Source organism: Harpia harpyja, chromosome 20 (genome assembly GCF_026419915.1).
Source record: "Harpia harpyja isolate bHarHar1 chromosome 20, bHarHar1 primary haplotype, whole genome shotgun sequence".
Lineage (NCBI taxonomy): Eukaryota > Metazoa > Chordata > Aves > Accipitriformes > Accipitridae > Harpia > Harpia harpyja.
In genome coordinates this window covers 11,404,388-11,429,639 of record NC_068959.1, presented here as the reverse complement: position 1 = coordinate 11,429,639, position 25,252 = coordinate 11,404,388, and the positions used below count along the sequence as shown (strand labels likewise).

The window sequence follows — 25,252 nt, the reverse complement described above, 5'->3', positions numbered from 1 at the left end:
TCTTTTAAGATTCTCATGTATAATGGGATGGATACGCTTACTCCTCTGAAGGGCTGTTAGTTTCAGAGTACAGCCCTGATGCTTGTCGCCTCTGGGAGCAGCTGGCATTACGTGTTACCTTTTCTGTGTTTGCAGTGGGTGCATTCTACCCAAAATATTTAGTGTCATTCTAGATTACAAATAAATTCAATGTAGATTGACAATGCAATTTTGGTAATTTGACCATACCCTTTTAAAAGCCACTTACGGCTTCTCCATTGGCGTAAGACACCTCATTTTTATAAGATTAGTAGGACCTGGATTAGTCAGCAAATGACACTGAGATCTTCTGGGGAAAACCCAAGGTGATAGTATGAGATTAATATTGATAATCTGGAGCCTGAATAAATGAGACACCAAATGGCTTAAATTTAAATTGGCTTCAGTGGAACTTGTTAGGATGGGGCTTTTAATAAGTGAGGGTCTTCTTTAGGATGGGCTGTTATTCTGCATGTTCTGCCTGTTGAATACGATATAAAAATTATATGCCTAGTCCTAAACAAAAGTAGGTGTCAAACATTTTGCTGTCAGCTAATTTAAGACTCGGTGTGATAAGCTCACTGTCCTAGGTCTGTGTATCTGCCTGACTATTTATCTGTGTCTCTTAGTTCCTGAGGGTATGGTAAGTTTGTGTTAATTTATGGTTCTAAGATACTTGTGTATGTCCAGGGGATGGTTTATACAGAAAAGCTTAGATAACAAAAAAAATGTATGCTGTCTGCAGAAACCTTAGAAGTGTTGATGTATTGCAGGTAATTGTGAAAACAAGAACAGAATATCAGCCTGACCAGAAGAACAAAGGAAAACTCAGAGTGCCCAAAATTGCTGAATTCACAGTCAGTTTCACTGATGGTGTAACAGAAAGACTAAAGGTAAGAAATGGTTATTCTGCTGCTTTCTGATGCACATGCCACACATTTTAAAATAACTGAATCAAAGTGACAGTAAAGACATAACAAGTTTAACACTCCACTCAGCACTAGGGTCAAAGAGAGGTTTATCTGCATGAGTATAAAGCTTGCTTTTTTTTTTAGGACAGGCATGAAAATACCTTCATAACTAGATCTAAAGTAAGAAATGTTTTCCTTTTCAAGGAAAACTTGTGAAAATATTTTCCAGCCCAAATTTAAAGTAAAACAAGTTTGAATCTTTTTTCTTCTCAAACATTTGTGTTTAAAAAGAATAAAAAAATCACAGTGAAGATTGATTGAAACAATTTGTTTCACCTTTTAAAAATTCTTTTGTCTTGTTGTCAAACAATGCTTTTCATATTTAAAATATTTTATTACTATAGAATTATATTATTATAGATTAAAAGCCATTTCAAACTGGATTAAAAAAGAGATGTTAGACAAGTATCCAAGCAGCATATTCTGTCCTGTAAGCAGTTTTGGTTCACGGGAATTGGAATTTTCTGATGAAAAATGTTTCCTTGAGAAATTTTCAACAGGCTCTACTCAAACATGGAAAGAAACTCATGAATTATTGAGTGCCCTCAGTTCCTGTTGACTGCAGCATATTAGAATGGCTCAGTTCCTCCTAAAATTAGACTCCAAGCATGTAGCTGCTAGTATTTTCTCCCTTTTCATTGAGAAGATATGGTGCTTTTCCTAAACCAGAGAGCATGGGAGTGATAAAAATGTGAGATCTAATTTCACATTTCCAAAGTCAGAGGAAATAGCAACGATTTGAGTAGAAAACAGAGAGAGTAGGCAGTGCTTATCTATAGTCCTGCTCCTTGAAAAGCTAGGATTGGGTTTATAAATTTTTGTGAAAGGGTATCATCATCAACAATTAACAGCAATTGACTGAAGGAAGTGAATAGTCTTTCATTTGGCCCAGTTGTTCTTAGTTTTGCAAGAAATAAAAAAGTTTATTATAATTATTTTCTAGTAATTTAGAAGAAAACTATCACTTTTAAAATTGGAATGCGATCCAGGAAAAATTGTAACTATTCTTCCTTTATAAACTTCAAGATAAGGCTTGTTCAACTTACTGAAAGGAGAAATGTTTAGCTACTCTCTTCTAAAGCACTACAGAATGGCACTGTTTCTGTTTTTTCCAGAATTTCCCTAACATATATTTCACAAGGGCAATTCTGTTGCTTTCATCCAGGATATTTAAAGCCATAATTTATTCTTAAGAGGTCTGTGAATAAATGTTTATAGCTTTTTGGTTTTTTTTCCAGTGGACACCACATGTTTTGATCTGAATTACTTACTAGGGGCTTACATGCTGTTGATTTTGACCGAGTTCTTCACTGATCTTATTGCATGCGTAGTACCTATTTGCCACCAATGGTGACTCTCCGTTGGTACCACTAGTAAAGTAAACAGTGAATTAGCCACAGTTAAATCCCCAGTCTTGGAAACTGCAGCAGATGTTTTCCAGTGTGAGCAACGTACAAATCAGAACCAGACACAATGTGCCTGAGAAACAACAGTAAATGTAGTCTCCTGGAAGTTGGCTTGTGACCTGCAATAAATGGCATTATTGTTGATATTGTAAGTAACGGTGCTTCACTGGGTATTTAAAACTTAATCCTGCAGCCCTGAACAGTGTTAAGGTCAGTGTAAGACCCAAGTTTTAATCCCATCAAAAGATCTGGCCCTGTTACTTAAAGCAATCAAGAACATCTCATCCTTACACACTGTGCATACTGGAGGCCCATAAGTTAGATATGTAGCTCATCCACTGCTATGGATAAATCTCATTTAATCTACTCCTTCTATAGAGTATCTTATTTTTCCCATTCTTCAACCCCCCAAGTTGCTGTTGCATTCAAACCTCTCCTTTTGATGTATTTTTACCTCTCCCCTTCCTATTTTCAGTGTGGTTCTCCCATTGCTCTCATCCATGTGTGCCCGAGGACGGCGCAGCAGCAGGTGTGGGGGAGCCGGAGGCTCCAGTGGTGTGCACAGCACTGACAGAGGTTTAAGCTGCCTTCCCATTATGCTACGCAGTGGGGACGGCTGTGGGAGCTGTGCCTCTTCCTATGCAGCCTGGCAGCATGACAGTTTCATTTTTAAGCTATTTCCTTTCCCTAAAGTCCATATGATTTCCATTCTCTGCTCTTCAATGTCAACTTATTAATCACTCAGCCTCTCGTCTAATACTGGATAAGACTATAAGCCTCTCCCTGCCTGCTTTTCATAAGGCTTCCATGTATCATATTAAGTTTGTAGTATTATTTCCTGACAAAAATGAGCTGAGATAATAGGTAATATTTCATTACCTTTTGTACTTCTTTCTTATTGCACCACATTTTTGTACCAGTGCATATTTTTAGTGAAGTTATTAAAAATACTGCCCTCTGGTTATAAGCAGGCCTATTATCTAGTACAGATGAAATCATTTTACATTTGTTTTTTGTAAGAGGAAATCATAGTAAATAACTTTTATTATCTCAGTTTGGCTACACTTTTAAAAGCTTAAAAAAAGATAATATAAATGAGATCATCATGTTTTCTTTTGCTGGCTGGTTGCTTTGTATAGCCTTCCAGTATGTGGTGCGTTGGAAGTACCATCCACAACTTCTTGCTAACATGCTGATTAAAATTAAAGTATTCATCTATACTTGAGCCGGGCTGTTGGTAGCTATACACTGGCAGAAGCAAGTAAATCACCCCATTGATTTCTGCAAGGGAAATGATGGAGGGAGAGGCCAATGGTCCATCCAAGTGTAGACGGTCCATTGGTTTAGAGCCAATAATATCCAAATAGATGAGAGCTGTATGGGAAATGCATGTACAACTGGTGTGAGTCCACAGCAATGCTTGAATTCAAGGGTTTCTGTAGGGACACATTTTGCTACTACAGCTCTGCTAATCTGTGTATGAGGAGTAGTACGTCTCAGCATGTGGTACCTGTATATTGGGGAAAAAGACAGGACAGTAAGAGAATGCAAAGAAGTAGCCAAGAGGTCCTCTCCTATCTGCTACTGCACTACTTCGGCATCCTGGAGAATACAAAGTGAGATGTCTAATATTTTATTTTTCACCCAAATGGTAGAATTATCATCAATTCAAACAAATATGGCAAAGTGAATATCATTAATGAGTGTGTGTGGAAAAATGCTGCTGGACTCCATATTTATGACTGTGCTCCCCACCCACTAATAACCTCTCTGGAGGAGGTTTTAACATTTCTGTTTCAGTCTGTGAAGTGCTTTTGTTTCCTCTCTACTTCTGGTCACTTGGTATAGGAATGTTCTCAGGGAAGAAGGAAACTCTTCCCAAGTTCTTGGTTTTTTTCTGAGTCATGTAGCTGTATTATATGGTAGAGCAGGATCTCTGGGGGAAATTTTGTGACCATATGAACATGGCAGTCAGATCCACAGATGCCCTTTATTCTGCCTTTTGGGTATCTTTTATTGAAGAGGCTAATGAATTATTAGACAACCTTCTCGCATGAGCAAGCCAAAGACAGATTTTAAGCTTATGTATGCATATTTTTCATCCATCCAGAATAGCACAGATCTGAGCTCTTTAATTATTGTAAAGAAGAGACTGTCCCTAGGCAATGGTTCTTATTTCACACTACCTCTTCCAGGAATTTTAGATAGCTTCTGCAACTTGTCACATCTCCTAATAGATGAGATTATGATTCTCTATAGCTCAGCACACAGTGTCCTGGAAGTTTGACCAATTAGGCTTATTCTTCAGCTGGATGAGTCACCCCATACATACTTTATAACAAATGTTTAAATAGCCGTGTGTAGATGGGTTACAAGAAAATGATGTTAAAATAGCATTATGGTTGAGCCATCCATACATAAAAGAAATTTCTTTTATCATTTTACTCCTCCACAGAGAAGCAATGACAACATTTTTTCTAAGCTGACTGGCAGTGATTTATAGACCTTCCCTCCTCCAGACTGTTTATGCCTTTGGAGTGTGTCCCTCTAGGAAGTTTTTGAACTGCAAAGATCTTATTTTGCGGTAACGATGTATACCAAGGTTTCTTCATCTGGAGGGGAATGGTGTCTGGTGTTTGCTTTCCATTTTGCATGCTTTGAAGGTAGCTCACGTTACCATGCTTTGCCATGCAGTGATGACGCCGAGGTGCATTAGAAAAGGTCTGCAAATGTGATGACTCTCTCTACCATGTTCCTTTGTAGGACAACAGATCTAACACTTTGCATGTGAGGTAGGGCTTACTGCTCCTTTTTGCCAGTGATGCCCTATGTTACAGCTTTTAAGAATAATCTCTCATATGTAAGCATTATCATTCCCATGAGTTTCTATGCTTATTTCTTTCTATCAGTAATGAAATGAGATCAAACGCTCTTTTTCTTTTCAAGCAGATCATCCATTGAATGAAGTCTTGTTACTTCTGGAGGACAGGGTTTCCAGTGACTCCTTTTGGCTTCCAACCTGTCCAGATTAACACAGAAATCAACCAGAATTTATAAGGTGGAGTGGGTTTCTACCCACTTTCTTGACTGTCACTTAGCTGAAGCTTGTGTTCAAGACATTAGCACCCTGCTTAAGAAGAAGCAAGCTAGAGAATAGTTGCTGATGGATTTTGTACTTGATCCAGTCAGACCCAGTGAGTGTAGATAGACCTGTGGTAGCCCTGAGTTTGCCCAGATTTTTCTAGCTCCAAATATCACCAGAAAAGGTTACTGGAGTGTTCTTTCAGTGTAGGCTTACAACATGGAGTGTCAGGTTGACACATATAACTGCCTGTTGGTTACTGGTTTTGCACAAATTGGTCTCTTTATTATGCAAGTAAGTTCACGTACAACCAGTTTGACCTCTGTTATCACAAAATGCCATAGAGCTAATCATTACTGCCTTTTCAGGGAGACAATGATTTAATAACTATTAGCTGGGTGATAGTTACCTACCATAGTTATCTGACTTCCACAGTTCTTTCCTTTTCATGGATCATTTTCTTAAGAAAGTTGAAGTTATCGGTCTTTCAGCGTTGGAATAATTAAACTATGTACTTGCCTTTAACAGAACAAGTTGGGAGTGGGTGTACGGGGGAGAAATTGAGATTTCTAAGATGTTTTCTTACGAGCAATTTATCTACCTGGAAAAATCATCTGCAAGTATTGATAATTACTTCACTGAAGAAGACCGGGAAGTTCACTCTTTTTGCTACAAGTTGGCAAGATCTGTCTTCAGAGTCACTGGCTGTGTAATCCATTCCTGTTGGGTATGCAATGACAAAATATTTCTTATCATTAGATCAACCCTCTCCTCCCTCCACCCTGAAACTGCTTTGATACATGCAGATCCAGTAACCAGTGGATGTAATTATTCACCACGCTTTTCATCAGGTTCTTAAAATATAGTGGAACCCATTCAAATGTTTCTGTTATTGAAATGCTCATACTGAAACAATTATTTTCCTCTGACCTAATGTGAAAGACTTAGAACAAAATTGGTTTGTCTCCAGCCACACCCTACAAAACAGACATTGACACAGTAATTGTTCATTATCAAAAACAAGCCAGTGTCTGAAATGCTTGGTTCCTAATTAAGAAAGATTTTTCTGGGCCAGGTCCAGGGCTTGATTTCCTGTTGGTAGCAGCTTTGCTGAAATGGAAGCTGCTTTCCCTGCTTGCACCACTAGAATCTGACCCATCACATCCCCAGGGTATTCAGCTAGATCTTGTAGTGGAAGCATCCTCATGTGATGGGCATTGCAATTCAGAGGAAAGGAAAGTCCCAGGCTTTTATGGTTGTGGAGGAAGGTGGGGAGCAGGTCTTGATCACTTTCTTTCTGTAGGTAAGATCCACTGAGATGTGAGCACAAAGTGTCTTGTACGGTGTGGTGCAGAGAATTGCTGTGTGGGCTCTGAACTGCCAGATGACTGCACCATGAACACAGCTTTAAGAAATGCCTCATTTCCTTGAATGCATACATTTACCTACCTGCCCACCCTGCCCTTGTTTTTAAAGGACACATCACCATTGCAGCTGTGTAGGTGGCAACTCTCCCTTGCTCTGCTGCACACACACCCAGACCCAAATGTGGCATTTCTCTCTTTCTGCTTCCCCGCTCCCCCTTCCCAAACTTCCCTTCCATGCCACGGTTCCTGCAAACTTCTCCATAGGATGTTCTGCATTCACCTGTAGGCTATTTCTTTATGCTGACACTTCTTCCTCTAACCCGCAAAAGACTGAATCCCAGAAAAATGGCATGGGGTTTTTCGTTGTGCCCATTCAATAGCTAAATAAATTTAAAGATTCCTTTAATTGTTAAGTTACCACAGGGCAGGAGTAACTCATAGACAAAGGACTCCTCTGAGTGTGAGCAGGACAATTTTCGTTACTGCTTTTTAATACTAACAATAACAATGTTACTATGGCAACTGCCACATCACATCGGTTATCTGGAAGATGCAGAGTGGCTGCTGAAAGATCCCATTACATTGACTTATGTGAGTGGTGCTCGAGGGAGGGAACATGCGCTAATACACAGAGATTTTTCTCACTTTGGTGATAATTGCTAATGTGGCTGAGATGTTTCCAGGCTGCAGAGCACTCAGATGAGCTGTGTGATCCAGGAGAACAAGGGACAAAGTGGAGGAAAATCAGAAAGGTGGCAGGTACAGGGGAGCAGTGGCAATAGCATTCAGGTATCTTGTTGCACTGGCATCAGCGTCAGGGATGGTATAGTGGTTTCCTGTTGAGGCTTGCATTCAAACAGGGGCTTGGAGAGGTGTCAATATGAAGGGGTTGATTTCAGTCACCAGGGACTGATTTGGAGGCTTATTCACTCCCTTTGGGAGTTCTCAACTATCATCAGGCAATCTCCTTTCCCAGTGCGCTCAGATGCAGCGGGCATGTTCTTCTTGCAGGGCTGTCAGGCAGCGCTCACTACACCTAAGCCTTCTCCAGAGAGTGATGGAGTGACTTGTCTCTGGAGCCCAAGCTTTGCCTTGTCTTTGGAGGTTGAATATTTTCCACTGCAATGCAGAGGGTCACAGTTTCTCCTTTCTCAAAACCCCACTGCCCAGCCCTGCCTGGCCTTGAGTCTACTTACATCTGATGCAAACTAGCACCTGCATGGATTCAGACTCTCACTTGTGGTGTGTATGAAAGGAAGTGAGAAATGTTGCTCATCATCTTTCTGCCTGAGCTCAGAAATCATTCTTCTCCTCCTCTGGCTGTAATGGGAAGAGAAGAGGATAGGTCGTATCTGTCCTAGTTGGTCTCACAGCTTGCATAGAGATAGATTGATGGAGCCATTTGTGATCATCAGTGACAATTCGGAGCTGTGAGGATGAACCGAATGTGGATTTGTGGCTCAGCTGCCAGAAAACAGATATTTCTGATCACATCCCCAGGTATGGTACTATAAACCCTGCAAGGTTTCCTGTTTGGGTAAGTCTGTGGTTTTTGTAAGAGTTCCCAGTTAATACCTGGCTTTCTGGTACAGGCTACATCCCAAGAAGGTAAAGGCAAGAAGAATTTTCATGTCTAAAACACACATGAGAAAAGTATATTTTGATTTAACTAGAATGCTCTATACGACTGGCTTAGGGACCCCCTAGCAAAGCAAAGGAAAAAAAAAAAGACATGGCTTTTATATGAAATGGATCATTCCTTAAAGTGTATTCTTGTTTTATATTCTTTTTTACAGAAACACACACATGTACTCTTTTGCAAAGTCAGAAAAGCCACCTCAAATATATTTTATTTTTGCCATCTGCAAGCACTGACAGAGTAATCAGCTGAAGAGATTTGTTCAGGGTTATTTTTTTCTTTAATTGATTTTTGGAGAGAAGAAGAAATTTAATTGCTATGCAGAAAATGTCTAAAAATGGAAGTCACAGAGAATATTCACATGACTAAGGGTTTGTGGGGTAGACCTGCTGAATCTAAATTCTCCAAACCATGATATATTGGAGGAAGAAAGGAGTTACAGAGCAGAAACCTCAGCTGACCCTTTGCTTTGGAACAAAATGATTGAAAAAGATTTTCATATGTGACTGCATTGAGATACCCATTCTGCTAATTACAAAATGTAATTGCAGTTTCCATTTAGTCTGAATGATTTCTTACACTGCATCTTTGTCTTCAACAACACAATGCCATGTTTCATTCTGGTACCTCTGCCACCCAACAGTAAACCCTATTTGTTGGGTAATTTTCTTGTCAGCATTTGAGGTGGAATGAAATATGCTTAATGCTAATGTAGCAAGAGGGACCGAATGGGATAGAGGAGGAAAGAGTTTTCAGCTGACTGAAGCCAAGGCAAAGTTTATTGACTGTCATTAAGTGCATTTTGAGTCTTGTAGCCAAACCACAGAATGCTAAAAAAAAAAAAAAAAAAAAAATCAGGGAAGTGAAATGCTTCACTCATACATTTTTTTTCCATGTAATGTTTCATTCTCTCTATTTATAAAGCAGCACAGGCTGCTGATTGAATGTTAAACAGACCTGAGCTCCCTCTTGTTAGTACTTGCAGATGTATTAAGCCTGTTGGGTCAGATCCACAGCTAATGGAACTGGCCTCATGCCTTTGAAGGCATCATAAGCAGCTAGATTATTCATTTTTGTTGTTTGTTTTTAAAAGAGTAGCTTTTGTAAGTCATTTGCAGCAATAAAGCTTCACATTGCTAATTTAAAATGGAAAGGCTTTTAATTCTTAAGTTACCCAAGGGACACTTTGCTCGCCATGTCCTCACTTTGTCTGTGTATGAAGCACCAACATAAGAAGAGTAAGTTTAAGAGAAATGGGTGTACTGGACCATGAATGCTGCCATATTATTAGCTTTATTTCCTGACCTGTGATGGTAGACGTAGATGCTGAAATGCATGTGAATATGTTGACCTTCTTGAAGGAATGAACTTCCAATTGATTTTTTTTTTTTTAACCACAATAGTGCACTGAACAAAGGTATTTTAATTTGTGCAAGCTTGATCTTCGATTTCATTTTATCTAAGAAGTCCATGGGGCTAGGGAGTGGTAGGGGAAAGTTATCTTATGCCCTGGCATATAAAGAGCTTAAATTGTTCAGGGCATTTTTAAATCCAGTCTTCTGTTGTTGATGGCTGATGAGGAAAATGGTAGTGTCACATGTGGAATCAAAATATAAGAAAGTGATGGAAGAGGCAAATACACAAGAAAACATGCCTGGAGGAATACCATTTTGTGCCTTAGCCCAGTACATCGATACTCAAGTCTGAAAGGTTTGCTTTGAAAATTAAGCCTGTGGAAGAAGGTAATTTCATAAAGCAAACAGACTTCAGCTTTCCCCTAGAACCAGCTTGATCCTTGGCTGTGGGATGGTATTGGTGCTTGGGCAGTTTTGCACACACAGGCCCAGAAAAAGCCAAGCTTTTGGGGACTTAGATGCTTGCAGCTTTGGATGGGTTTTGCTGGAGTGTCTGTGAGTACCAGTGGGGAGCAAGCTGTGGAGCTGGACCTGAGTGTGTGTCAGGTGTCAAAAAAAGCCAGCAGCAGAGCAAGGAACTCAACCTGCATTTCCCAAGTCTGTTGCCATGTGCTAATGCCTGGACCCAGGACTCGGGGCTCTTAATGCTTTCCCTGCACCAAATCCAACGTGAGGGAAGCGAGGAGAGGGGATGATTTTGCATGTATGAGACTCTTCAGAGGTAGAGTCTTGGCAGGCAAAGGGTAGGCAAGGAGACATTTTATTGATGACTTGATTTATCTTGTATTCCTGTTAATGCATTTTAAAAGGGCCCTTGATGAGCTGAGGCATCCATTGTCATGTCCCACGTGAAGTGACCAGAGGAATTGTCACAGCCAAGACTTTGCACAATGCAATGGGAAATTGCAGCACGTCACTGATGAAGAGTTAGCTGTGGAGATGATGTATCTGTCTGCTGCAATCCCACTAATTGAAAAACCATCTCAAATTAGTGATCTGGAAGGAAGCTTCTTCCAGCATTGCTCAGCTCATGAAATGGTATGTCAGGTGTTATTAGGACCATGGGTTTGGGAAGAAGAGCACCTTTATAAGAAGTGTTCCTGAGTCACCACACTTGTTTAATTTGGGGATTTTCCTTCTTTTCTCTTGAAGGTAGCAGTGTCACAGAAATAAGAAGAGAAGGCTTATGATAGTTGAAAAAGGAAGAAAATATTCTTGTAGGAGGAGGGGAAAAAGACCTTTAAACACCTCTATGGTCTGCCAAAAAGGCTGTGTATTTATTTGGTGTTCCTAGAAACAATATTATAGCATCTCAATATACTAGCCTATTCTGATGAAGGATTTTTTTAATGGCATTAAATGTCAGAAAAGAAAAAGCAAACCAGAGATTTTTATTTACCTAAGTGGAAATTCACAAATATTCAATGGTGGAAGCATCCTTGTTGAAAATGGCATTTTAGAACTTCATTAAGGAACAGGGGCTTGGAAACCGAGCCATGAATTTTCCATTCAGGGGGTTTGACTTGGCACAGAAAGATGTCATGCAGACCACAGCTGGCATCAGACACAGTTAAAAAGATCTGAGGCTATTAGTGCCTAAACAGCCACTAGAAATTATATTACATGATGGAGACTGGCTAATATAATTGAGCCAGCTAGTTATTGTGTACATAATTTAATTATTTGACAAATTGCTTAGAAACACGGTGTTCTTGTTCCACAGTCGTGCTGCACTCAGTATTACAAGGCTCAGAGCAGAGGAATTGCTGGTGGGTTCGTAGTCATCTCAGAAGACAGACATTTCTTTTTAAGATTTGCAATCTTGCGAGAGGTTCACTGGTGTAGTCGTGGTGGGGTGGTGTATGCAGAGATGGGTAGAGCCAACGGGGACGTGGCTGGGATAGCAAACTGGCTCAGAGACAGCTAATGCTGTTTCAAGTAGATACCTTTGAGGCGTTAGGGTAGTTGGAGAAATGACCCTCTCTTTTCTCTACTCTGTGAGTCTTTTGGTCTTTGATTGCTGGGCTGTGTGGGCTGAAAGGAACCCATGAAATAGTGGAGCAGATGTGAGATGTTTTTGGACCCCAAGATTATACCATCCTCATGGATGGTGTTCAGTGTTCTTAGGAGAATTGGGGCCAAATTGGTCTATGGTTATGAATTCTAAGATAAAGGACCAAAAACCACCCCCCAAGCTTCATGTAAGAAGCCGTGCAGCACTAAGGAGTGTTTTCCCATAGCTCTGAAGATTTAGATACATGACTAAGGACATTTCCCTCTTACAAAGCATCTCCTAAGAGATACTATTTAAGAATCTGGAAACCGTCTGGAATAAAGCTGTGCTGTAATAATAAAGGACAAATCCTACATCTTCTTGAACAGTACCAAGCAAATATGAAGACCCAGTTGTGTCACTTTTTTTCAGTTAGCCTTTCAAAATTTCAGAGGCTAAGTTGTTGCCATAAAATCAGCAAAATCAGCAACTTATTACAAACAGATTTTTAACCATCAGGAGTGAAATGCCACTTTTGAAGTGCAGTCAAATCACTTTTACCTGCAGAACAGATAGGGCTGTATAACAGGGTGCTGGGCAATGCGCCACACCATTTCTTTGGCTGAGTCTAAACAGTGGAGCATCTCTTCTTGGAGTGTATTTCAGACTCCTTATCCACGTGGTCAATCCGTCCAAGTGTCCTGTCAGCCGGTGGCTCCCTCCCTGCCTACATGCCTGAGTTTTCTTACAATAGCAACCTGGATTCAAATGATGGGGTGATTCACACTTGGATTTCATCCTGGCATACAGGTGGGAGGCAGCCAGGATAGACAGCTGGATCCGGGAGCTGAGAAGTGCTCCTGAGTCTTTCGCTTTAGCTGTAGCTTTCATGTTGAGATCTAATGTTGTCAATCTTACATCTAATTATCAGCTGGAAGAAGTTAGGGGATGAAAGGGAAAAAATTACGCTCCTGAATTTTTCACTGTCAAGCAGAAATCCTTGTAGTGAGATCATGAATGTATGAACATATACTGAGATGCCCTTACAGCTAAAACCTTTCTACTGAGCAGCAGGACTTCTGGGACTGGCCCTGTGACAAATGGATTGATGATTTTGTGATTTTTTTTTTTTCTTGCAAGTTAACTAGGTTGTCAATGGATTGATAGGTTTTCAGGTGTAATGGCATTGCCATAAGCTATGGAAAGAGCCTTGTTGCCTATCCAAGCATAGCTCTTATGCCTTTCTGTGAAAATAAGCTTGACAGAATTTCTGCCAATTTCATTTATAACAGATTTTGCCTCATTCAGAGTCTGTCATCTTCTACAAAGAGGAGATTAAACCCAAGATAATTTCTTCAGCTGAATTGCCTATTAAAGGCCACAAAATTTCCCAATAGCCAGCAATGTGAAGGTATCTTGGAGAACCAGACATGGCATTGGTGGTGACATCCTTTCCTGCAAACTTGAATGTGAAGAGGGTGAGACTGCGGTGCAGGAACGGACAGAGGCATCTGGCTTCTGAGGTCCCTTATTCACATTACAGCTGCTAAGACTAGGAAGACTGTGCGGAATTTTGTAGGGATTTTTCCATGGTAGATGATCTTTACCTGGGAATTAAACTGGTCTCCTTCACAGTAACACACAACTCTACACTCTGAGAGCATTAACTCTTCTCTGCATGCTGCTTGTCTGGCTGGTTTTCCTATAGACAGCAATGCTTTTCCTGGTTGTGGCATCTTCTTGGCTGTACTGCTAATTTGAGCGTATATAAGCATATATATTGCATGCTCTGAGCAGTGGGAAAGGTGTCCAGAGTCAAACATTTATTTGCCAGGTTTAGAAAAAAAATCATGCTTCATATCTAAGAAGTACCACCCATGCTGATGAAAACCCCTGCTTGCTAGCGTCTCATAAGAGTTGCATGAGCACGGAGAGGATATTCTGTGCTGTTTTCTTCAGATAGATTGATAGAGATCACATCATCTGTTTGCATCCTTAGAATTGCTCCACTTAGGTGGTAAATGGAAGGTGGTTTCAAATGCCTGGGCACCTGGGGTTTGTGCCTGATCCACAAACAGCAGGTGGTACTTGCCGAGTTCCTCCAAAGCTGGACTGAATGCAGCTGTTTTCCCCCCAAAGAAAGGGCAGCACAGTGGTTTTCCAAATGAATTTTAGACAGCAGATGATAAGGTTGCTGCCTGAGTATGAGCAGTGATGGGTTTGAGCTTTGGTAGTGGAGCACAAGGATTGCAGTGCTGTACCAGACTTGCTGACCATCTCATTTGGAAACCCATTTTAGTGACCCAGAGGCAGATACATCAGAACAATGCGTAAAAATCCAAAATGGCCAATTTCTTACCCCTCTTAAGACACCTGAGCCTACAGAAGGTGCCTACTGATTCTAGTGTCCTGTAGGAAACTAAAGGAGATTTAGACACCTGACTGCCTTTGTGGATCTGGGTCTAAATGACTGGTTCATGCCATCAAATATGAGAACTCAGTGGGGAAAGAGGGGGCTGTGCCTTTTGTTTTATTAAGCCCTACTTCAAGCATGTGGAGGCTCTCCGTATGAATGTCTCATCTTTTTGGAATCTTACTGACCTCCTTCTGCTGACCATATTGTATAGAGTAAATCTGTTAGATTGTGTTTAGTTTCATAGATTAATTGTGGTTTGGGTTAGAAAAAACAACCCTTTACTTCTTCAAAAGGTGTTGCTTCACAGTTTTGTAGGATGTCGTCTTCTGTGTTTCACTGTGAGGTGGCTTGCATTTGAATGCCCATGTTGTTTTCTCTCCCTATCCATTTTTTTTTTTTTTAACCATTTTTATGCTGAGTCCTCACAGGGTGTGACACCATCAGTGGAGCCTGTGAAAAAAACATAAAGGTGGAATGACAAGCCCTGACACCAGGGCCGTGATTATATGTTCCTCCAGCTGCTAACACAAGTAATATGTGGCTTAAGTGGGAACAAAACCACACCCCCCACAACTCACCAGCATGGGTTGGATGCTGAATACTAATAGGGAGCCGTCTGCATCCAGTCCCCACTGGGAAAAAAATATTTGTCAACTCAGTTCAAACAGTGCATAAATTTAAGGGAACTGCCATCTGCTGACAGACCCTTCCCCCACCTACACTGCCTGAAAATCCTTCCTTATGAATATCTGCTCTGTACAATAGTATTCTCACCAACCTCTGTTCAGGATCTGCCTTTCTCTGCTTCTTTTTCCCCCCAGGTATTTCCAGAGAGTTCAGGTTTCCAAGGACTCTAAGGCACCGAAATACCTCACTGGTTTGTGTGACAGTACCAGCCCAATGCTGGTGTGTAGCTACCTGCAGGCTCTGCAGCTCTGCAGGTTATCAGTATTGCTGTCAAAGCCCCTAAGGCTCGATTTTTGGAGGGACCAGCAGCTCCCCGCTCTTGCTGACTTCCATAGGGAGTGAAGGGTGTGCACCCTCTCTGAAAACTAAGGGCATAAACCAGAAAATTTTTTCCAAGGAAAACAATAAGGAATAAAAATGTAGAAACCTTGCAATGGAAAAGGCTATTAAAAGAATTCCCTGCTGTTTGGATGTGGCATTGGTCTCTGGTTTGCTTTTAAAAAAGGCTTTTCATTGTAGCTAGAGAGGGAAAAAGGGAATTTTTGATGACAATAAAAACATGGGCAGCTGTTGAAATCAAACAGAGTAGGAAGGATACTTCAATGAACAGCATGAAAGCCAGGTTAACTGGAACACAATTGCAATTAGATATCATCTCACTGGAGCAAAACCTAGTGGCAATTTATGTCCTGTTGCCTGATGAGGATATATCTTTTTTTTTCTATCCGTGCTGTTGTGAAAGTGCACGATGTACTTCATCTATGGGAAAGGTTGGGAGGAACCAAGCCAAGTGTGCTGTTGTTGATGGGAGGTTGACATCATCTTTCATGGATTTTAAGGGCCTCTTTCTATGTTTTGTGGAGGATGGGGAGTTTTTTGGTGTGGTAACGATGTTCTCTCTTCTCCATTCCAGCAGACCCTCCCCTCCTAAGGGAACCTTTGGGAATCATATAAGACTTTGGGGAAAGGGCAGGCAATCGCCCCCTTCTTTTACCCACTCGAGCAGTCACACATGACAGATTCATGCCTGCAGCACTTCTAGGTTTTATCTGCTCACTAAATTTTATTTCCCCTCTGTGAGTGTTTATATTGCTTAGAGACTGCCAAGGTTCATGTTAATCATAAAAAAAAGTGGAGGTTTATTAGGTATTGCAGCTCTGTGATTCTTTGGTGTTTGAATGTTAACGAAGCTTTGTATGCTCTGGAATAGCTAGAGAGGTGGATCTTAGCTCTGGCGTGGCAAAATAGCCACGGGTGGATTTTTGTTACCGTTCCTCTGGGTTTTAACATCTTACATGACATTTAATCCCAGAACAATTTTACACTATGTATCATCATGTGTAATATTGTGTCATGCTGTAATTTTGCCAGTACATGAAACGGCAGAAGGGAGGTGAAAATGGGCTCAATTACACCCTGGAGGGAGGGGAGAGCTCAGCAGAGGGACCTGCTCCTGGGAGTTAATGAATTGGGTGTCAGCACTCTGCCAGAGCAGAGTGACAGAGCAGAGGGGAATTTATTATTTTTAGGGGCTCAGTGGGCAGACAAGAGGAAAGGAACCAGTCAAATCGCATTACTAATGGTCATTTCCATAGGCTGTGCATATATGTGGGATTTAACAAAAGAAGGGACATTCATTCTCGCTCCAGACAGCTCAGTTCTTTCTTTTTCTGAAGGCTGAAGGAAGAACTTGGCCATTTTAACTGGCTCAGAGTGAGAAGCCTTCAAAGCAACTTTGGTGGCAACTCTTGGGGAAGGCAGACACAGAGTCATTCTGGGTGAGGGAGACCTCTGACAGTTCAGGGATATTCCCTTTCCACAGCCTCTTCTCTGGGTGCAGTCAGCCTTGGTGGATCCCTCTGGGATGGAGGAAGCAGTGATGCAGAGGGAGAGAAAGGAACCAAGTAAACATTAGGGCAGGAGGAATCATAGCACGGGGTGTATGCATCCTGCCAGTATGCAGCTCTTGCTAGCCCTGATGGTGAAGGTTGTATTTACTAAAGAAAGCTAGAGGATGAGCAGCTGCTTATTTCTTAGGAACAAGAGGTACTTTCTCACTGAGTTACGCTCTATGCATTCCCAGGTGGCATTTGGTGTAATTTCATTGCCCTTTGTCTCTTCCTTTGCCGTGAGCACAGGTTTGTTCCTTCAGCTTAACCCAAGCAAGATTTCTTTTTTCATTGTACATTGTATTTAGGGCAGAGCAACCAAACTGGAGAGCTGAGAATTCCTTATTTCCTGAATTTCTAGCCAGGGCTGCCGTCCAAGCATTGGCTTTCGTAGAGCAAGATGTATGTATTGCTTTAGTGCCTTCAAACTAACCTCAAAGGAGACTTGTGTCATTGTCATCTTTGTATTTCTACATAAATTGCTATTGGAGGAAGTACCAGGTCTAACATGCTTCCCTTTTAAATGGGGAAGAGTTGATGAACATGTATTCTACAGGGGGAAATGCAATTCCAGGCAGACCTGGCCTGCCAGACCTGAATTGTGATGGGTCTTTATAGAGAAGGGACTTTTTTCCCTGGTCTCCTGTTGGAAAAAGTAGAGAGTGTTGGCATACTTAATCCAGGAATTCTCTCCTTTTGACTATACTTTTTCAAAGTGACTTTTTTTCATTTTTTCAGGTGTAATATAACTTCTTTTGGGGGCAGAAATGATGGTAAATTCCATTTTCATCTCCCTTGAATCCAACTGAGACTTCTTCCTTTTCAGCACTATGAAAAGGCATATGGCTTCCCCGGGTTGGGAACCCATGGGCTACCATAAAGCTGGTCTGAAATATTTCTATTCAAACTTACAGGCAAGTGTGCTTTGATGGGGAGGAGGGGGAGCCCATATTTTCATGGTCAGACTAGTGCAATTCATACAACTTGTACGCCTTTTCTACCAGCTACCTTTTCAGCACACCAGGACTCTCTTACACTTGTTCTCTTATGAAATCCAGCAGTCAGTGCCTCTACCTCTGCAGCTGCCTTTTCCTTAATTGACCCATTTTGCAGCAGATTAGGCCCCAAAGAGGAGGTTAATATGAGCAGTTATTCTAAAAGGCGGGTTGGGGCTTCAGTGACCTGTTCATCATTGGAAAAGCCTGTTAGCCCCAATCTTCTTACCTTTTTACACTTTATTCTAAAATATTCTGACTTAACAATGACCTTATGAATCTCTCCTTCTAGATATAGTCTCCATACCTCTCTCTTTCCTGAGTTTTGAACTGGATGTGTTGGGTCAGATTTAAGGCCAGGCATGCAGATTTACGTTCACTCTTTCTTTTTGTCTTAGAACAGCCACCAAAATTGTAGCCCTGGATCTTCCAGCATTGCAGGTGGCATTGCCAGGGCTGCTTCAGCTTCTCTGAGTAATAGTCCGAATGTGCTGTGTGCAATGTAGGAATACACCTCACCAGGCAGTGCATCTTTCTGCAGGACTGGTGAAGGTGGGAGGTCTTTTCCTGCACTGCAAGAAATTACAGTGGCCCCTTTAAGTCCGTGCAGGGATTGCATATCATACAGATTCTCAGAACTACAGCTGCTGCGATGACTGAAGGAGAGAATTAGAGCAAAATTCAGTGTGAACCGTATTAAGCAATTAGTATATCTTTACTGATAAAGTATTACTAATATTACATAATATTATTGTTATATTAATAATATTATAGTGATGAATTCTGAGATGTAGCCACCTTGCTCTTTATTAGTTGCTGTTCCTAACAAACCTGTCCACTATACTGTAGGAATTATCCCTCTATTTATTTCCCCACTTTCTGCTATCAGCAGTCTCCTATACATTAGTTAAGGAACAACCTCTGCCTATACCTACTGTTCAATTTCCTTGACACCCATACAAGAAAATAAAAAGAGGATTGTGACATAACTGTAACAACAGAAGAGTGGATGAACACTGAATGACTAGATGGACCTGAAAAATTTGTGGCTTTTCCTTGCTAGGGCAGTAAATTATAGTGGTTGCCTTTAGTACAGGTAGGTGCAGCCCTGTGATATTGGGATGGGGGCATGTTTTTGAGGATAAGCACATGCATGGTATGGTGGTAGCATGCCTGCAGACAGGGGCATTAGCCGGGGTCAGGCACACAGTCCCTGCCACATCCTACCATTGCAGTTGTCTCAGTGGATGGCTTTTGATGTGACCAGGGAAAATTTGCAGCCCTGGGCTCAGCTTCTGGTGCCATGACAAGAAGGTGGGATTCTGAAGCTAACAGATTGAGGTTGTGAGTAGGAAAAAGCCCACTGATCGCTATCCCTCCTGTAAGCCCATGCCTGACCTCAAACTTTTGCTGTAAGAACTTCCTCAGCGTGAGCTCTCACAGGCTCACCGAGCGCAGGAACATTGCAGCTGCTTCCTCATGCAGGCAAATATCCTGCAAAATGCGTGCTGCTGGTCTCAGTCCCAGTGAGCCAGACCAAGCTGGGGAGCTGCTGTAGCTCCCTCCCCATGCTGCTGGCCATGCAACAGCTTTAAATGGTTCCCCTATTGCTGTTCCCACCCCCATCATCTCTGTAAGTGAGTTCATTTGATTAGCAACTCTAGTTTGCATGGTAACACTGAAGCCCCAGGGATTATGATATTTTTTTCATGCCAATCCAGATCAGTGTGAGACAGCAGTCTCGACAGGATGTGTTGCTGTAACTTGGGCAGTAGAAGGCCAGAGCCAGCTATGCTGCATTTGCAGAATTACCAGCTGGGACCAAGAAAGCTTTGGGGAAGGGGAGAACGAGAGTGCATTTGGGACCCTTGCTCAGTCCTTGGGGAGGACACAGCTCAGCTAAAATCAAGGATCGGGGCCTCAGTCCAGATATCTGAATGGGGCCAGGAAACTTGCTGTTGAATGAACAGCATTCAGAATTTAATTTCAGAATTTAGGACCTGGAAGGGCTGGAGAGAAGGGAGCTACAGCAAAGAAACAGAATGGTGCAGCAAAGTAACTTGCTGGGAACGAGGAGAGGGGGAAGGTTTGAGCCCCAAAGAGGGTATTGTGTCTGGTACCTCCAACACCAGCATCTGCTCTTGGAAATGCTGCGGGATTTACATGCTGGGCTTTGTCGGTGGTCGGGGTATTGTCCTTTTACAGCTTTGATTGATAGAGAAGGATTCCCTTTCTCCCGCCCTCCCTTCTGCAAGGTGCTTGAGGCAAAACTTATCCTTGTTGCATCGCCCAGAAGGATGCAAAGGGATGTGCGCTACAAAGGCTTCATTCTTCCTACCTGCTCACCTACTTCTGCTATCAGAAAAGCAGGATCTTGCCATGGTTATAAGGCAGCTTATCTGCACAGTTTAGACCCCGAATGTGGACTCTGGCTGCCAGTGGATCCTGCTGGGCCAGCAGATGATGCTGCCGGTTGAACAGCTGAGAGCATGGGAACACAAAGCTGAGAACACCAAATGCCTCAGCAAAATCCATGCATTTGCAAGGGGTTAAACACAGGAATGTGCACTCCTGAAGGTCTGCAGGGGGGATGGAAATTATGTGAGAATTCAGGGCTATTGGATCTAGCATTCATTCAATTACCATGCTTAGTTAAGTACTGCACAGTGGAGTGAAGACTGCAGTCTGTTAGGATGGCTGTTACTATAAGTCATTTAATTATGAGGTTGCTCATATGCCATTTTAACATATGTAGAGTAACGTTATCCCTCTTTTGTAGGTCACTATTCTCATAAGTCTGGCTCTTGCATTCCTTGCCTGCATAGTGTTTCTTGTGGTATACAAAGCCTTTACTTACGACCACAGTTGCCCAGATGGATTTGTTTATAAGGTAAGAAACTTCAGACGGATGGATTGCCTGAGATAACGATAGACTCTAATTGACTACGTGGTTACAGTCTAGTCTGCTTTTCTGACCAGGCCAAACAGAACATTTGGCAAGAATGTGTTGAAATGGGAAAAGTGTTATGGGAAATGTGGACTTGCATCTGCCTCCATCAGCTACTGTTACACTGTAATTTTGGGGATTAGCATTTGGTGAACACTACAGACAGATGTTCAGGAACAATTCCTCATATTCGTGAATGGATTTATTGCAGCTGGAATCCTGCGTTTGCTTCCCACATGTTCAAGAGACTGAATTTTATTGGCATACATTTTAATGCAAAGAAAACTCCCAGAGTGCTGGCACATGTGTCCTTTGTAAAAGAAATCCGAATTTGCCTGTGTAGTTCATTTCTAGGTGCTTTTGAGCCTCTATCAAGAAAAAAATCGTGTAACTTAATTGCTAAAACCCCACTGCCCAGGGATTTTATATTGAATATTCACAGAGAACTATTTGCCTGTTCTGTTGAAATTAAAAAAACCAACCACAAACGTTTGCAAAATAGTTCACTGACTCCTTACTGTGAATAAAGTCGTAAACTCACAGGAATCTTGACCACACTGGGGATAGTCTGTAGGCTGGAAAATAGAGTAAGGATGTTGGTGTATTAGTCATTGTGAGTTATTCTTTTAGATTATATAAAAATGAAGTTCGGACAGAGTCATGAATTTCAGAATCAGATCCAAACCAGAACTTCTGAAAAGATTGAAGGTTTTGGACTCAGATTTCAGTTAGTCACACTGAACTGGGAGTTGGGGTATCTCATAATTTAATAACGATTGTACCTGGGGCTCTTTGTGTCCTTGGTGCTACTTCGGCTCCGGTGAATACCAACCAGTCCGACATTTGTTACCATTTGATTGCTCTTTTACAGCTGTTGCAAAGAAAATTGTTTTATCTGTGCAGTTCTTAGCACACAAGTGTCAGCACTAGCGCAGCGGAGATGCATGGGCAGTGTCTGCACAGACGAGAAGCTCTGACAAGGGCTGGCCGGTTGGGCTGTGCTTCCTACCATCCCCGACCAAGGTGGTCGTCCTACAGGTCAGAGATAACACACTGTAACAGAGCAGCACCTAAGCAGCTTACTCTGCCTCTGCCTGTCCTCTACTTGTCTGAGGATTGATTCTGGACTTTGCTCTACAGAGCTTTCAGTCCAGCTTGTGGTAAGAGCTGCTCAGCCAGCCCTGCTAGGACTCCAGCAAGGGGCCTCTGTCTCTGTGCATGCCAGCAACGTACCAAACCAGTCAGACCTTCATTTTAAAGTCCCCATTTCCCATCCACGGATGAAATCAGCCTGCAGTCAGGGTTGCCAATAGCAACAGGTTTTGAAGGCTGATGCCCGACTCTAAACTTTGTGCATTCCCACAGCGCTGAAAGGCAGTTGGGGCTGCGCAGCAGACGCTCTCGCTGCAGCAAGTCTGAGTCAAATGTCATCCGTGCAAACAGCTAACCATGAGATTTTTAAAGTGAGAGCCTGAGGGTGATGGGACCACTGTTTACCTCTCTTGCTTTCTCCCCGCTTCCAGCACAAGCGGTGCATCCCGGCCTCGCTGGATGCATACTACTCTGCACAGGATTCCAACTCCCGGGGCAGGTTCTACACCGTCATCAGCCACTACAGCATGGCCAAGCAGACCAGCTCCCGGGCTGTATCGCCCTGGCTGTCTTCAGGATCGGTAAACCATGAAGCCAAGGCTGCCAAGACAGAAGGTCATTAAAGTTAACGAGTGGTGACAGGCGAAGTCGGAGGGTGGGGGGACAACACCATGTCTATACTGCATTGCTCTAGCTGAGGGTGTTGTGCTAACAGCACGACAGGAATAAATAAAACCCAAGTGCAGGAGTCATCTTAATGGATATTTCTTTTCGTGCATTGTTCTCGTTGATTTGTAACCGAGTCGAGCTCTTGTACAAAGGCATGTTTGATGTTGACTGTACCTTACAATGTAAAAATATTTTTAAATCATTGCTTAACTATTTGTTAGAAAAAGAAATTAAAAAACAAAAAAAGCAATTAGATAAACAGCCAGAGAGAATAAAAGCAGCAAAGAGAATCCCGCAAAGTTTTACCATTGCTGGAAAGCTGTGACAGAAGCTTAACATGCAGTGAAGGAACAGCTGAAATCCTTCCGAGAGAGAGGGTAGAAAGAACTTGGTACAAAGACATTGTGATGCTGTTTAGCTTGCCAAAGGGGGGATATTTTGCTGTCAAATTGAATCTAGCATCAGTGTTCATTTGCTGATGGAGAAATACAAGCATTCCCTCCTCCCTCAAACATACACACGTGCAAACACACATGCACACACACCCCTGCGCAGTGACCTATGTAAATCCAGAAAGATCTAGGCATTCGTAATGAGCCGCCACTGTGCTGGTGACCTTGGCTGGGCTCTGAGGCTGAAGTCCTGGTTGCTATTTGGATATGGAGCAGGATGGAAGCAGACAGAGTCTGCTATAGTGAAATAATGAATATACTTCTGAGCACAGGACTAGTAGTCAGGAGATCAGGGCTTTATTTCTGCTTCTGGCACAGATTTCCTGCATGACCTTTGGCAATTTACATGAGGCTTCATCCTTTGGGACCTCTCCTGAGGGTCACCAAGAGACAAAGAAATGCCATTATGAATTGAGGTGCCTCTCGAGAGTGGTGATAGTATAAAACAGTATTGAGCCTCTAACTTTTCAGCCCCTAATTTTCCCTTGCCCATGAAATGGGATGATCCTGCTTCCCTTCTTCAGCTTCAGATACTTCAGTATTTAATGTCATTCTAGGTAATTAGAGAGGGATGGCCATAGCATGTTCTCAGAGTACAAGGGTCCCATCAAGTCTCTGCTTGCAGACACAGACCAGGCCCCAAGCTTAATCCAGTCATGGCCGATGGAAAACATCCTCTCCCCACAAATGGCATGTGCAATTAGTGCAGACTGGTGGGATTTAAAAAAAAAAAAACGATTCTCTTCTTTTTTCAGGGCTGCAAGCTGTTGCTGCAAAGCAGCTCTGCTCCTTGGTAGCGCAGACAGGGTGAGACTGAGCAGGAGGAGCAGAGTGCACAGGGAGGGCAAGGTTCACATTTGACTAAGGCTGCTTTTTCAGATTTGTGGCTAGACTGGGATGGAAATTAGGAACTGGCCCCTTCTTCCCCTGCATTGGGCAGTTTTGTCCTCCATTTCGCATACATAGACACTAGAGGGTGTAAATGAGGGCAGAACTCCTCAGTCCTAACAGGCATCATGATAAATAACTGTATAGTGTAGCTAAAATTGTAGTGCCAAATGCCATTGTCTGATTTCCTATCCTTTGTTCCCCTTCCACCTGTAAATTCATTTCTCACTCAAAATGTACAAACCACCCCCTACACCAACAATCAAAACTCCAGCAAACCACTGAACAGTTTATAATTTTGTGGTGTATTTTTTGTCAGTAGGTAGCAGAGACTGAAGTATTTTTTGGTGTAATTCTTGAACTTTTCTGACGGGATTAAAATAAAGCTAGATGTGACTGAGCATCTGTGTGGCTCTGGCAGGTTTTTTTTGGCGACTCGTGCCGTGGGCTGGGAGGTGGTGGGTGGCAATATGTGTGTGCCAGGTGCTGCCGAGTGTGGCTGCAGGAGAGACTGCACCTTTGCACGGGACTCAAAGTGACTCTGGCTTTCAGGAGGCATTTTCAGAGCTTGCAATTTTCCCCTTTAATGGCAGGGGGTTTATTCCCTATGTTCCTGCCCATTTTTCAAGTGCAAATAGAAAAATAGTAATTAAAACCAAGCTGATCTTCTGTTGGTGATGCCTGACTTTACAGAGGGACCTCCCCTCCCTTCCCGTTTTAAGGCCAACAAATAATAGAAAATTCAGCTGGCAGCAACGTCTCTTTTGCCATCTACTCCCAATGCAAGCATTCATGTGTGCTAGAGCAGGCTCCGTAAGAAGGGCTGTTGTTACAAAAAGTAGTGCTGCAGAGAAATACAGCTGACAAACCAAGAGCCACGGCTGAACTTTGAAAAAGTTGAGCTGTGTATCCAAACCCTGCAGCTTGGTTTCTAACAAAACCACAACTATATTCATCTCACATATTGTTCAGAAAGCAGATTGTATTTCCTCAAATCCTTCAACTCTTAGAAATGGAATGATACCCTGGCAGTAAATTGGCTCATTCCCAAAGGCTAAAGAATGTTTTATAAAAACCTTTGGATGGCTTTCCTTCCAAAAAAAGCGTATCCAGAGTGAGTTGTGAAATTGAGCTACCGTAGGAGAGAAACCACTCTGGTGTTAGAGGTCACCACCAAGTACTTGTGAAATGTATTAAAAAGGATTCAGCATGCTTTGCAGAATTGAGTCACAAGATAATTTGATCATGGTATTTCTATTGCCACTTTCCCAGTAATACTCTAACCTTATGTTTACTGTAATCTAAAAAACCCAGGAATCAAATAAT

At 42.2% G+C, this 25,252-nt stretch overlaps 1 protein-coding gene across 3 annotated transcripts in view; it reads left to right on the top strand.

The window, feature by feature from the left end:
* Window positions 1-24,327, top strand: part of NSG2 (neuronal vesicle trafficking associated 2) — a 41,678-nt gene extending 17,351 nt beyond the window's left edge. For all 3 annotated transcript variants that reach the window (XM_052771909.1, XM_052771911.1, XM_052771910.1), the window contains exons 3-5: window positions 792-911; window positions 20,658-20,768; window positions 22,349-24,327. In XM_052771909.1, the coding sequence (XP_052627869.1) occupies window positions 792-911; window positions 20,658-20,768; window positions 22,349-22,540 (423 nt within the window). In that variant the 3' untranslated portion in view covers window positions 22,541-24,327. The remainder of the gene's footprint in view (window positions 1-791; window positions 912-20,657; window positions 20,769-22,348) is intronic.
* The last annotated feature ends 925 nt before the right edge of the window (window positions 24,328-25,252 follow it).